The following is a 15,594-nucleotide window of genomic DNA, read 5'->3' as shown; positions in this document are numbered from 1 at the left end:
ACTATTCTATACCTACAAAATTGAATACACGTCTTATATATAAGCTATAATTGTTGTGTAAGTATCTTCATATTTTAAAATTGTTGTATAATTTTTTTTATATTCAACACTATTAAAAACATATTTCTCTTAACGTATGATCAAACAATCCTTTAATAATCTATCTTTTGGTAGTTGGATATTTCACATAATTCTTTGTAGATAAACTTTTTTAAATAGTTGTAGTATTCACACACAAAATCAAAGCTAATTCCAAAAATAAATGCAAAATAATTCTGAAAGATCACTAATTTAGTGGAGACAACACCTAATTTTTAGTGGGAGCTAATATAAAGTTATTCAAATTTTCGTGAACAAAAAATATATGTAGTGGGGGCAGCTGCCCCAATTTAATACACAAACATCCATGTCTAATTATATAACATTAATTTAATATTTTTTTATGATATGAGAAATAATCATGGGTTAATACAAAAATTTATAAATACAATTTACATGATAGTAATTTTTAATCTAACAGTTAATTTAAAAAAAAATATTATTTAATATCATTTTATTGAATAAGTGTACTTGTTGTTAGCGCCATAAAATGTGTGAGCATATATATGGAAGATCTAGGAATGATATTGTTGTAAGTGGCAACGCCTACCATGATTGGTTCACTCAAAGTTTCATTACCTCAATTTATGTATGATTCTACTTCTACTACAATTTTCTTCTCAAAGCAATTAATTAGCGGAATTTGCAAATAATATCGTTGTTAAATTGTTTACTATCTCAATGGTCTCACTCATGTTTGGATTTTTGGATTCAACAGTGAAGGAAACGAAGGTGTTGCCTGTCCCCCTCAATTCTATTCTATTTGTGTACACTTGCTGTAATGTTGATTTTATTTGAATGAAGGTTGAAATTTCATAACCATTTGAAATCAATCAATCGCTGGCTCAGTAATAAAAATAACAAATTTCAAACTTTGAAAAAGTTAAATATTAAAACTTTTTATACGTGTTTAATATAAAATTTGTATATTTAATAAATATTGTAGAGATTAGTAGTATTTTACTTTCATTTTTGTCTAAGAGTGAAAAAAATTAAAATGAAATAAGAATAATAAGGGAGGAGACAAGGGCACCTGAAATAATATATGTGTTTATTGGATACTGATGATTGATATCTAACAATTTATTTTATGTGGGTGGGGTTTAGAGGGCCATCTCTGTTTGCTCCCCAAAAGTTGTGCAACCTTTAAATCTAATAATTCATTTCCCACTTAAATATGCTATCAAATAAATTTAAGGCTTTTAATAAATAAATAAAACCCCAAAAAGAAGAAGAAAAATAAAAAGATTGGATCGGGTGAGAGAACAACTCCGGTTCTTGGTAGCTCCTTTGTTGCCATGGTGCTATATATTAATTTTTTCTTTTTTCATATTACAAGTTTTTCTTTTATAAGAAATTTTTAGAGTCTTGATTTAAAATAGTCAAGACTTTAATATTCATTTAAAATTTACAACTGAATTTATATTTCTTTTTCTTTTATAAGTTAGCCGAACTCAAACTCTCAACTTCTATATCAATATATGTCTATTTAGCAGACAACTTCATTAAATTCAAGATTTTGAATGTGATCTCAACTTATTGTGCAGTTGAGCAGCACCTATTCATGGAGTGTTCTTGAGGACTAATACACTTTGATTGTTGCATACTCACCAAATATGAAATGGTTGCCAACTACTCCAAGTCATTGTTATAAGAAGAAGAAAAATACCTAAATCTTGGTGACTATTATAAGAAGAAAAAAAATACTTTTGAATTATTTAATATTATTATTCTTAACATATCTTTAATTTATTTTAAAATATTTAATGTTGATAGTTTAATATTTGACATTAAAAATAATTAAATTTATAATTTTAATTTATATTGTATATGAAATTTAGACAATTAATTACACTTAACTATATTTCTTATTATCCGTAATAGTAATTTTTTTTGGATGCAATATTATTATTGTTTCCATCGCCAAAAAAAATATGTAGTTATGGAATTTGATTTTTTTTAAAGTTAACAATTGACAAAAAAATTATGTAGTTATGGAATTTGACTTTTTTAAAGTTAGCAATTGACTTTAGAGAATCAAGTCAATAATATGAATAAATTAATTGTTGATATTATTTGCACATATGCATAATCAATCGTAGATAGTTATATCATCGATAATTGATTTCTCATTTTATCAATTTCTCGTTTTAAATGAGTTAAATTCTAGTGTTATGATATAGCTAAAATTTTAAAAGAGATTAATTTTAATATGTTAGTGTAAATTTATCATAAATCATCATTATATAAGGTTTAATTGTACTATTAATTTTTATATTTTATCACAATCACAAAAATAGTCATTATTTTAAAATTAAACTTTTTGTTCACTCAATTATCACATTTGTCGCAGTTTTTGTCTTAATTCAAAAAAATTATCTCAAAATATTGAGTTATATCCTAAAAATGACAGTCTTTATATTAAAGTTTTACTTTCTTTTTAAAATTATAATTGAGAAAATAAATCATCATATTTGGAACGAAAATCTAGTTGAACCAAAACATCAACAAATATAATAATTGAAGAACTAAAAAAAATTTAATTTTAAAATAAAAAAATTATTTTTATTACTGTGATATAATAGCAATTAAATCTTTGTATAATTTTGATGTGAATATATAATTAAAGTCTAATATTAAACTTAGTACTTCAATATCAATTAAATCCAATTTGAAATGTTTTCCTTATCAAAAACATTGAAATGTTTTAACGCAAGGTTAGTAAGTAGTATCAGCTAATTAAAGCTTATGCAATACTACTGCAATAGTATAAGCATGAGATCTTGCTAAAACTACTTTGTTGTAGAAAATTAAATAACAACCATTTGTCTCTGTCTCATTCTCTCTCTCTCTGTCCAATCATCCATTATCCTTACATTATCTTTACTTTATCAGTCACAATCATATTTCAATTTTCAATCATCAAATCATGATTCATTCAACTCTTATATAAAATTATCATGCCATTGCCAACGACTTGGAAATATTTGTTACATATGTGTACCTACCTATATCACACATCTATCATCTATGGTAAGAACAAAGAAGCAATAAGAGAAAATAACCCCATAAGTCAAGATGGCCTCAGCCATTTTATTAAACAATATAATGAAACATCAACCCCACTTTTTATACATATACGCGATATTTGATTAATTCGATATAAATATATAATTATTTAATTAAGTAATCAATTAATTTAAATATAGTTAATTAAGTTATATGATTAATAATAACTTTTATTATAATCTAAATTAATCATCTATCGACTATTTAATTGAATTAATTATATTTTTAAATATGATTAAATAAATATTGTAAATATGCAAAAAATTAATACATATGAAATCGCTTTATTCATCAAATTAATGTATTTTTGGTATTACAGCCGAGTCCAACAAATCTACAAAGATATTAAGATTCGAAATAATTTTTCTCCAATATATCGATACTGAAAAAAATTTAAGATATCTGATAAATTATTTATAATTAGTATAATGTAATAGCTTGTACTAGGAATAAATATTTTAGGATATGCCTTTAAATATTTGCATTTGCCATAAATCAAACTTATACATGTTTATATGCATTTGTCTATATGTGGTCCAAAAGATTTTTTAGAAACAGATTTTGTGAATACAATTCATAATTAGAAAAGGAAAAAAAAATAGAGTATTTTTCGAATTACTTCTTCTTGGTGAAAGGAAAAAAAAGTTCAAAGAAGGCAATAATTGAAGTGATATGCCAATGTAAATGGGCCCCACCATAACCTGGTCTCTTATCTTACGCATGCTAAATGGTCATCGCACAACAACCCAACCATGCACTATCAAAGGACTACTCTGTACATTCATGAGATTATTTTCTATCCACTCATTTTATTTTATTAAATATATTTAATAAATTGTGTGATTATATTTATATATTATTTTTCTTTCTCTCTATCTATCACATAACGTATTTATTATATATCATTTTTAACATAAATATGAATTCAATATAAATTTTAAGCATTAAAAGTTTAAAAATTATATTTAATTCATCATTTATTATAAAATTTTAAATTTTTATGGAAATTTTTTTTATAATATTCTAATATATATAAAAAAAAGTCTTTTAAAAATTCAGACGATACATATTAACTGTTTTAAATCAAAATTATCGATAAAAAATATTTGAAAGATCATTATATAAAAAAAAATAAAAGAATTAAAAAATATATATATATTAATGAGAATTAAAAATTTATTTAACCTTTATTACCTTCTCTTCTCTTGTATTAAAATTTATATCCTCCAAATTTTAATATAAACCAAAAGGTATGTGAAAAAATATTCAAATGACAAACAATTTAACTTATTCTATTTTATTTAATCAAGAGGTTCTAAAGATATTCTTTAATTTTTATAAATTTTTTTTTTCAAATATTTTTATGAAACTATTTTCATAAAGGGCGGTTTGATAAAGACAATTTCTTTTTTATTAGATTAAGAAAAATAATAATTGTTTGCTTAAGTTTTTATTTTTATTTTTTATCTTTAAGTTTTTAATAAACGTAAATTAGGTCTTTTTATTTATAATCAATATATGATGAACTGTTTCAATCATGCGTAAAATAAAAAATATTTATGTAAATGTACACTTGCTTTTTTTTATTTATTTTTTATTTACAAAAGATGCTCATACACTTTAATAATTAAGAAATTACATTTCAACAATTTAATTTATATCTTAATATTTTATAAAAAAAAATTAAATATTTTTATTTTATAAAATATTAAGGTGGATCAAGTAGGGACAAAAATATGGGACGATAATTAAATTACGGATTTTGGAAAGAAGATGACCACACCGCCAATATTTTGACATGTGTAGGTGTCACATAATATTTTTAATAATATTTTTAATAGCTAACTTAGTTCTGAATTAACAGAAAAATGAATTTGTTGAATATTACAAAGATAAAAGATTAAAATAAATATTTTAAGAGATAAAAAATTCAAATTAATTTTAAATAAAAAATAAAAGACTAAAAATATATTTTAATCTATTAATTAATCTCTCAAAAGAGGAGGATGTAATTTAAAATAACGAAGAGTAGTGTGATTTATTTATTTTTTATAAAATAAGAGTATTGCACTTTAAAGATTTCTTTTGATAGCGGTGTGTAATCTAATCACGTTGAATCGTATATATACCACAAAATCAAAATATCTTACAAGAATGATCATTGAATATTTGTTGAGAATATATTGATGACTCTTCATCATACACATATTTTTCATTGTTTTTAGTCTTATTTATCTTTAATCATTAGTTAATTTAAGGAGTTATTTGATATATTTTGTTGATTTTAGCTCTTTGATTTAATGAAATATTTATGTTATTATTTCCTTGATTAAGTAGGGATTCTTCGGAATTTTGTGTTGTTACTTTGTTTTAGTGCAATGCTGATTTTTGGTGAGAAATCAACATGACCTATGTAGAGTATTTTAGCCATATCTGGAGTTGTAGATATCCAATTGGAGTCAAACCAAGTGCAAATGAAATCTAAGATTCATAGCTACAACTTTCATCAAGACACCGGAACCAAATTCAGAATCGAAAGAGGAGAAACATGCAATATACGTCAGACGATAGATTTTGTGCGCCTAAAGCGCGCCAGCCGCGCCTGAGGCACATTTCCAGCCATTCAGCACTGTCCAGGCGCGCCTGAAGCACGTTTTCTGCGCCTAGGGCGCATTTCCGGACTAGTAACACTGTCCAGGCGCGCTTTGAGCGCATTTTCTGCGCTTGGGGCGCGCGACGCACATCAGCAACCATAAAAATGCAATTTTTCACTGTTTTAGGGAACTTTTTAACTCTTGGGAAGTTGGGAGACTTGTGCCCTAGCATAGAAACTCAAAGACAATTGTTTCTAATATCATTTGAGCCGTTTTATCAAGAATCAGTCATTAATCCTTCTTGTAATTCTTCTCTAATCTCTATCTCTTTTATCTCTGTCATGAGTAACTAAACCATATTTGTTAGGGATGATGTAACAAGATGAAACCCTTATTTTTATGATTTGATTTCTGGTTATATGAATGAGTTTGTTGAATTATTTTTCTCATCTATGTGCTTAATGCTTTTTATTGTTTGATCAACATTAAAATGTTCTACGATTTTTATTTTGAAACGGAAGTGGACTTTACGAATGCTTGAGATGAGAAATTCATGAATTTGTAGTCTAGACATAGGTGTAGGTCATGAAACCAATTAAATTAGTTGCAAAGCAATAATTTACAAGAGAATTTCTATACGGTAATGCTTAATTCTAATCTTAAATCTACTAAGGAATTAGATGTTACTTTGAAATTAAAGGTTCTGTCACTAAGACATTAAGGCAAGAATAATAAAGAGAATTCAATAATAATTCAATAAAGGAATTCAATAACTAGGATCAAATTAGACACCGAGGTTGGATTCGAAGTGAAACTCATCCCTGACATTTTTCTCAATTTATAAAGGATCAATTTTACTACTGCTGTCAATTTTAAATATTATTTCAATCAACTTGAGACCTTTTTGTTCAATTTTAATAACTAAATATAATTCAATAGTAAAACGCAATCCTTGAGTTCGACACTCGGTACTACCCGTTTTATTATTACTGCAATGATTTAGTATACTTGCTGAACCAGCTATCAAGTTTTTGGCGCCGCTGTCGGGGATTGCCATATCACTATTGAATTTAATTTATTTACTTAATTGAAATTTTTTGCTCTGCAATAAAATTTTTATTTTATTTTTGATTTTTTGAAAAAAAAAATTCTTTTATTTTCTATTTTTATTTGTTGAGCTTGCTAATGTCATGTCTTGTGGTTTGTCTCTTCTTTGTTTGAGATAACTATTCGCTGTAAAGCATGGAAGATTATAATGATGATATTCTACTACAATTATATGAAGAGTGTGATACTTGTCTTATATCTGGTATATGTCGCATGATTGAGGGACAAATCTTGAGTCATACATTTTTAAGATATCACCCTCAGATCCCTCTGATGAAGCCTCTTAGGTGTAATTTTTGCGGAGAAGCACATAAGAATGGAAAGTGTGCTGATGACCTTGCCGAACTAGTAGAATATGAAGATTTTTTTTTGAAAGTCACAGAAAACGACGAGCGTTACATTAAAAAGATCTATTGGGAACAAATTCTACCTCCAAAAATTCTATCCAAAGAATCAGATGACAAAGACTTTCACGTTACAGACGTTTTGGTTGAATTCATGAAGAATAACATGGTTTCAATTGAAAGATTTGAAACTCAATGTGAGAGGTTATTTGAACAAGTGGTTAAGTTTGAGAAGATGGAGGAGAAGTTGAAGATTGAAGATAATTTCATTGTTGTGGTAGAAGAAGATAAGCAAGAGGAAAAGACGAACGAGGAAAAGAAAAAAGAAGAGATTGATAAAGTTCGAGATTCAATCTATGTCTTGTTCATCAATATCCAATTGAGAAGGACATGGAAGCAACATCTTTTATTTCTCAAGTTCATGGAATTTCTACCAAACAAAAAGAAGAAGAAGGATGATGTGTTCTTCCCGTCATATATGCCACCTTGACAATAGTTGAGGCGTCAAGCTAATGACTTTAAAGAAGCGCTTCGTGGGAGGCAACCCACAGGTATAGATAAGTTTTATTTTTTGCAATCTTATTTTTGTTATTTGAATTTGTTTCTTTCTAATTGTGTAAATGTGCACTATGATGAAGAATTATTAACAACTTGCATTTGGTCTTAAGTTTTCTGTTTGGGGTTTTGAAATTTAAACTCTATTTTTTTGCTCATATCATTGCTCAATTCGATAAGTTTCACTAATGCATACATTGTTGATTACTCCGTGGTTGCAGAAGTCTAACTTGTCATCAATTTTTCATAAAAAAATTTTAGTGACATGTTTAGCATCATTTAGATAGATCATACTCTTTCTTATTATCGTAGCTGTGAGCTTTTGAGTCTAAACACTTAAATTCTTTGTTGTGTGATTATCCAGACATGTGTTATCCCTCTAGAACTTGCACTAATTCTGACTTGCATCATTTGTAATTTATGCATACATTGAGCCAATTTTGTTTGGTCGTTTGAGCTTTTCTAACTACCCTATGAAAAGTTTACCCTTTGCTAGACCCTTTGAGCCTTGCCCTTTTATTTCGGTTACTAGCCACATTACAAGCCAAATATCTGACTTTAATTAAATCACCTTACTTGGAGTTAGGTAGCAAAAAAAATTTATTATCTTGATAAAGTTCTAAGTTTGGGGTTGCTCATGGGATATCAACCTTTTAAGTTTGGGGTGATGATTCTCACAACAACAACAACAACAACAACAACAACAAAAATCAGTTTGTGCACTTTGGTAAATAACATCTTATTGGTTCTTTTGTCAATGTATGAGAATTTTCAGAATGAAAAGGTGAAAAAAAAATGGTAGAATAATTTAGAAATGTATGCCTAACTCCAAGTAGTAAAGTCTATTATCCCAAAATGTCATACTCTTACCTAAGCCCTATTACAACTCGAAAGTCCTCCAAAAATGTATGTGTTTACTGCATTGTGATTGCTAACTAGAATTTTTTCAAGCCTATGGTAGCGTGATGCATGTTATAAAATTTGAGTGGTAAATTCATAACCCTTCTAAACACTTGAGAGAAATTTTGGTGAGATTGTGTGAAGGGAGAGTTGAATTTGATAAATGAATGCTAAGGTGTACAAATTTTGTTGTTTTTTTTAAAACAACCATAAAGCATGATGAATGTTCTGCAGTAGCAGGAACTTTGAGAATTGAGTTTGTTTGATTTGAGAAATTGAATTTAAGTGTGCTTTTAACTGTACCAAATCTGAAATACAACAACAACAACAACAACAACAACAAAAATCAGTTTGTGCACTTTGGTAAATAACATCTTATTGGTTCTTTTGTCAATGTATGAGAATTTTCAGAATGAAAAGGTGAAAAAAAAATGGTAGAATAATTTAGAAATGTATGCCTAACTCCAAGTAGTAAAGTCTATTATCCCAAAATGTCATACTCTTACCTAAGCCCTATTACAACTCGAAAGTCCTCCAAAAATGTATGTGTTTACTGCATTGTGATTGCTAACTAGAATTTTTTCAAGCCTATGGTAGCGTGATGCATGTTATAAAATTTGAGTGGTAAATTCATAACCCTTCTAAACACTTGAGAGAAATTTTGGTGAGATTGTGTGAAGGGAGAGTTGAATTTGATAAATGAATGCTAAGGTGTACAAATTTTGTTGTTTTTTTTAAAACAACCATAAAGCATGATGAATGTTCTGCAGTAGCAGGAACTTTGAGAATTGAGTTTGTTTGATTTGAGAAATTGAATTTAAGTGTGCTTTTAACTGTACCAAATCTGAAATTAATTGTTGCTTGGGGACAAGCAATAGATTAAGTTTGAGGTTGTGATGACTCTTCATCATATGAATATTTTCCCACTGTTTTAGTTTTATTTATCTTCAATCATTAGTTAAATTAAGGAGTTATTTTATTTCTTTGATTTAATAAATATTTATGTTCTTATTTTCTTGATTAAGTAGAGACTTTTCGGAGTTTTGCGTTGTTACTTTGTTTTAGTGCAGTGCTGAATTTTGGTGAGAAATCAACATGACATATGTGGAGTATTTCAGCCATATATGGAGTTGTAGATGTCCAATTGGAGTCAAACTAAGTGCAAATGAAAGCTAAGATCCACAGCTACAACTTTCATGAAGACACCAGAACCAAATTCAGACTTGAAAGAGGGAGAAAATGCAATATACGTCAGACAGTAGATGTTGTGCGCCTAAAGCGCACCAGCCGCACATGAGGTGCGTTTCTAGCCATTCAGTACTGCCCAGGCGCGCCTGAAGCGCGTTTTCTATGCCTGAGGCGCATTTCCGGACCAATAACACTGTCCAGGTGCGCCTGGGGCGCGCGACGCGCATCAACAACCATAAAAATGCAATTTTTCACTGTTTTAGGGATCTTTTTGACTCTTGGGAAGTTGAGAGACTTGTGCCCTAGCATAGAAACTCAAAGACGGACGTTTCTAACATCATTGGAGCAATTTTATCAAGAATCATTCATGAATCCTTCTTGTAATTATTCTCTAATCTCTATCTCTTTTATCTCTGTCATGAGTAAATAAACCTTATTTGTTAGAGATAAGTGTAACAACATGAAACCATTATTTTTATGATTTGATTTCTGGTTATATGAATGAGGTTGTTGAATTATTTTTCTCATCTATGTGCTTAATGCTTTTTATTGTTTGATCAACATTAAAATGTTCTACGATTTTTATTTTGAAACGGAAGTGGACTTTACGAATGCTTGAGATGAGAAATTCATGAATTTGTAGTCTAGACATAGGTGCAGGTCATGAAACCAATTAAATTAGTTGCAAAGCAATAATTTACAAGAGGATTTCTATACGGTAATGTTTAATTTTAATCTTAAATCTACTAAAAAATTAGGGGTCACTAAGACATTAAGGCAAGAATAATAAAGAGAATTCAGTAATAATTCAATAAAGGAATTCAATAACTAGGATCAAATTAGACAACAAGGTTGGATTCGAAGTGAAACTCATCCCTGACATTTTTCTCAATTTATAAAGGATCAATTTTACTACTGCTGTCAATTTTAAATATTATTTCAATCAACTTAGGAACTTTTTGTTCAACTTTAGTAACTAAATATAATTCAATAGTAAAACGCAATCCTTGAGTTCAACCTTCGGTACTACCATTTTATTATTACTTGCAACGATTCAGTACACTTGCTGAACCAACTATCAAGTTTTTGGCGCCATTGCCGAAGATTTTGGAAAGAAGATAACCAAACCGCCAATATTTTGACATGTGTAGGTGTCACATAATATTTTTAATAGCTAACTTAGTTCGTAATTAACAGAAGAATGAATTTGTTGAATATTACAAAGATAAAAGATTAAAATAAATATTTTAAGAGATAAAAAATCCAAATTAATTTTAAATAAAAAATAAAAGACTAAAAATATATTTTAATCTATTAATTAATCTCTCAAAAAAAAAAAGAATGTAATTTAAAATAACAAAGAATAGTGTGATTTATTTATTTTTTATAAAATAAAAGTACTGCACTTTAAAAATTTCTTTTGATAGTGGTGTGTAATCTAATCAACGTTGAATCGTATATATACCACAAAATCAAAATATCTTACAAGAATGATTATTGAATCTTTGTTGAGAATATATCAAGAGAAGTTCAATAAATTGGACTTTAGGGTCAATGCATTTGACAAACTGTTTAGATAGTTTCTTCTTTCATTCCGATACTATTCGAATTAGCCATTTTAAATATGTATTTTGATAAATAAAAAATTAAATTGATTAATTTATATATATATATATATATATATATATATATATATATATATATATATATATATATTTATTTCTTCTTAAATATACGGGGTGAGAAAAAAAACTACCACTATCTATAATATGATGGTAGCTGCCTCCTGGCAAATATCAGTCCAGGAATCAGAAAGTGTGAACATAATTGCTTATCTAATAATTTATTTTTAGGAGTACGAGAAAATGCAAAAGGAACTATTTTTTACACCTCCACATTTTTTAAAAGCCCACATGCTTTGATGTGTACTTTCAAATAATTATGTCACAATGAAGTCATGTTGGGGTAAAGAAAACTTCTCCCAAATGTAAATCCCCATATTGGCACAACTTTAGTAAGATTCACATTTGTAAGGCTTGGTAATAAAAGGTTTTAATTGTGCAAAACTAGTAAGAGGAAATGCCTTTAAAATGGTTGTTGATAATGCCAATAGCCATGAAGGCTTCTAATGTGGAAACTCAGAATAAAAAAAATGTTACAAGGCTAAAGCTTAAAGTCCAATACCCAATAAATGTGATTTTTTCAATCTATTTGAGGAAGAAACTTTCCCACCCCAAAGAAAGAAAAAAAAGTTTTCATACCATCAAAAAGTATACCTCTAGAATAAAAACACTTTTTTTTCTTCAGAATGTTTACTTCCGAAATCATGTACAGTTTTCTTAGAAATGTGAGATGGATAAAGTGGCTCCCTCTATTTAATCACACTACAGTAACAATACACACACCAATTTGTCTCACTTTATTTTGAAAATGTTTTATTCCTCAAAGCATGGCTGTTTCTGCAATATTTCAACAAAACATTCCCTTAAAAGAAACTGAAATTTGATCTCTTATTACAAATTTTACAAACAACCAACCTAATCAGAAAACCTTTCTCTGTCGTGAGGAGCAGAATAATCGATATTTGGTCCTGCGGGAACGATTCCAAATGGATTGATAGAAGGATGACTTCCATAGTAATGCAGCTTTATATGTTCCATGTTCACTGTACTACTAATGCCAGGAAATTGGAAAATATCTTTGGTATAATTGAAGAGATTTGGGTATTCCCGTATTAGCTTCTTGTTACACTTAAAATGAACTGCATAAACCTGCAATTATAACAACGGCTAATCACTCAAAAATCAAAACATTGGAATGTGTAGATTGCAGTTATCAAAAGCAGATTGCCGAAAAGACTGGAACGCCAAAAATCCGCTATGTGAAATAGTAGATAGCACTGTGGGCAAATAGTGGAAGCCACATAGCGGTTGAAATATGTCAATTGTATATAAAAAGGCATGTTGCATACAAATAAAATAGAAAATGGAGGCAGAATATATCTTACGTATCGAAAGGTTTACACATTACAGTCAAAATAGGATGATACTCGATGACTCTAGTATTTCTATTAGAAAAATAGGTCATGTTTACCATACATGCAGATTCTTCAGATTCATTATTTTAAAAGACCCTAAATTCTTCTTTTTTCTGCTATTGCTGCTACATCAGCTAGCAGAAACCGGAATAGCAGCTGCTATTGCCGCTGCATCAGCCAGCAGAAACTGGAATTGCGGTCGCTCTTGCCTGACAACGAAACAAGGATAGTGTCACGGTTTTCATAGAGGATTCATCAAAATCCGTTATGCTCTAGCGCAATAGCTGCTAGTCTCTCCGTTTCACAATAAGCGTCACTTTAGCAACAAAAAAATGTCTCACAATGAATGTCATTCACAATTTTCAATGCAACTTTAATTATTATTTTTCCTATACTACCCTTCAATGATTACTATATACACAACTTCTAAAACATATTATACTTTGCATTGATAATAGTGAAAAATCCACCAATAGTTAAAATGGGTAGTTTTGTAAAATAACATCTGTATTTCTTCTCATTATTGTATTTCTTAATATGAGTGTAAAAACCTTAAATGACACTCAATGTGAGATGGAGGGAATATTTGACAACACAGATAGGTTGCAACAAAATGTATCCCATAATAGGAAAGCAGAAAAGTCATGCAATGGTAATCACCCTTGTTATTGTATGTACCTCTAATACCATCAAAATGTGGAGCATATATATATATATATTAAAAGCACAAAATGAATGGAGAAAAAGCTTTTAAATTTGAGTTCCACTTCAGAGCTTTCTCCTTGGGCATGTTATAAAGTAAACCATTAAGTATCCATCTATTAACAACACAGCAATGACTCTGTGAGTACAATGATTAATCTCTGTGGTGCCTAAGGATATGTTTGGATAGAGAGAAAGAAAGGGATGGATAGCAATAATGAAATATTGACAGAGCAAACTCCATATTTTTACCAGAAACATAATCTTAAAAGTTAAAACTAAGGGTGACGAAATTTGGTTTTTGAAGAGCCCCATAGACCGCATAACTCCACTCAATAACTTAGGTCTTCATATGATTTCATTAAATTTTGAGTTTTAAGGGAGGACTGTTAATGTTCATTGATTAGATATTCCCAAATATCAACAATAAATGCCCAATACACACAAAAAGTCACACACAATACCTCATCAAATCTAATGAGAGTGACAAACAATCGAATGTCTGCTTCAGTAAGCTTGTTGCCGCATATATAGCGTTGCTTGCTTAGTATATCCTCACATTTGTCCAAAGCTTCGTATAATTGTCTTGCAGCCTGGACAAAGGACCAAATGAACAGTTTCAAATGCCTAATGAATGTAAACAATAAAGTATTAACTACAACTAAAATAATTTAAAGAGAGCTACTGCATACATCATTGTATGGTTCCTGCTTCTTTGCAAACCCACATTTATAAACACCATTGTTTATATCAGGATATATCCACTCATTAGTTTCATCAATTTGTGCTTTCAATTCAGAGGGATACAAGTCCAAGGTGCGATTTTCAGCGATATCGTTGAATTCAATATTAAACATACGGATTATCTCCGAGCTCTCGTTGTTAACAATTGTCTTGAGTTTCTTATCCCACAGAATCTGTGCAGATCAAAATCTATCAGCTAACAATAAACATCTTCTGAGTAAAGCAAATAACAAAAGCTAAGAAAGAAACGAGTCAAATCTAGAGCGAAAAACCTACAGGAACAGTGTACTTTCCAGCATAGTTTGTACTTGCAATTTCATAAAGTTCTCTAACACTCTTTGCTCCATTCAAGTGATCAGGTTCAGCTCCAAGAACCTCGGTCTTCGATTCAGGAAAAACCCATCCCATAAGGTCGTCTGATTCTTTAATTCTTCCCCATATCGGTTTGACCGCCTGATTGATCATTAAACACACAAGATATGAATTTTCTACGAGAAACTATTGAAATCATTCTACTTGCAAATATTAAGCAAGAAGGCTACTAATTACCGAGAAACTGATGGCTTTGTTGAGTCCTTTGATATTCAAGTAAGCAAGGCATCTACAAGCCCAAGGGCAAGCATATGATATATAGAGATGATACCTTCCTGACTCAGCTGGAAATTGGGAATTTGGATCCCTTGAAATGAAATTTCGAAATGTCGAAGCAGATCTCTTAAACGCTCCGGTATCTGATATCTCATCCAATGAAGATCTCGCCATTTCAACAATAGGCTAATGCTAAGAAGTAGATATTTTAAAAGAGAATCACAAACAGCACAAAACCTTCAAAGAATTAAATGGTATAAAAGAAAGCTTAGTTCAACCAGAAGTAAACCTTAGAGTATTCAAGACAAGAACACCGCCACTACGGACTTAACCAAACCTTAAAAGCATGAAGCCACATTAAATAATAGTAACACCTTTAGTTAAGTTTCAAGTGAAGCTTAAATTTCCTGATCAGTTCACTTCATAGTCCATAGGTAAACAAAATTATTTTCATCTATGGTGATGGAACTCCTAATTACCTAAATCCCTTACCACTAAGAACAACCACATCTTGGCGATGTTCAATTAATAATAATATATTACAATCAATTATTAGCTAGTTAATTTTCTATGGAAGGATCATCATCATAATAAGAGCTTTCACCAGCTTTTTACCAAATAAATTATACGTATTTCACCGAGGAAAAGCATATAACATGCAGCAGGA

At 29.4% G+C, this 15,594-nt stretch overlaps 1 protein-coding gene across 5 annotated transcripts in view; it reads right to left on the bottom strand.

Moving 5' to 3' along the window:
* Positions 1–12,264: 12,264 nt before the first annotated feature.
* The window catches only part of LOC101500986 (uncharacterized), a 3,770-nt gene continuing 440 nt past the window's right edge, over positions 12,265–15,594 (bottom strand). The window contains exons 1-6 of one of the 5 annotated variants that reach the window (XM_073370386.1): positions 15,217–15,235; positions 14,889–15,113; positions 14,616–14,792; positions 14,288–14,512; positions 14,060–14,188; positions 12,265–12,627 (exon numbers count right to left, since the gene is read on the bottom strand). In XM_073370386.1, coding sequence (XP_073226487.1) covers positions 12,394–12,627; positions 14,060–14,188; positions 14,288–14,512; positions 14,616–14,792; positions 14,889–15,101 — 978 coding nt within the window. In that variant the 5' untranslated portion in view covers positions 15,102–15,113; positions 15,217–15,235 and the 3' untranslated portion in view covers positions 12,265–12,393. Of the gene's footprint in view, positions 12,628–12,824; positions 13,103–14,059; positions 14,189–14,287; positions 14,513–14,615; positions 14,793–14,888; positions 15,165–15,216; positions 15,236–15,594 lie in introns of those variants that run through there. The other 4 variants (XM_012717145.3, XM_012717146.3, XM_012717147.3 and 1 more) reach the window with 4 other exon arrangements.

The sequence above is a fragment of the Cicer arietinum genome, chromosome 6 (genome assembly GCF_000331145.2).
Source record: "Cicer arietinum cultivar CDC Frontier isolate Library 1 chromosome 6, Cicar.CDCFrontier_v2.0, whole genome shotgun sequence".
Taxonomy (NCBI): Eukaryota; Viridiplantae; Streptophyta; class Magnoliopsida; order Fabales; family Fabaceae; genus Cicer; species Cicer arietinum.
Note: the sequence above shows the minus strand (reverse complement) of the source record. Positions and strands in the feature narration are given on the sequence as shown.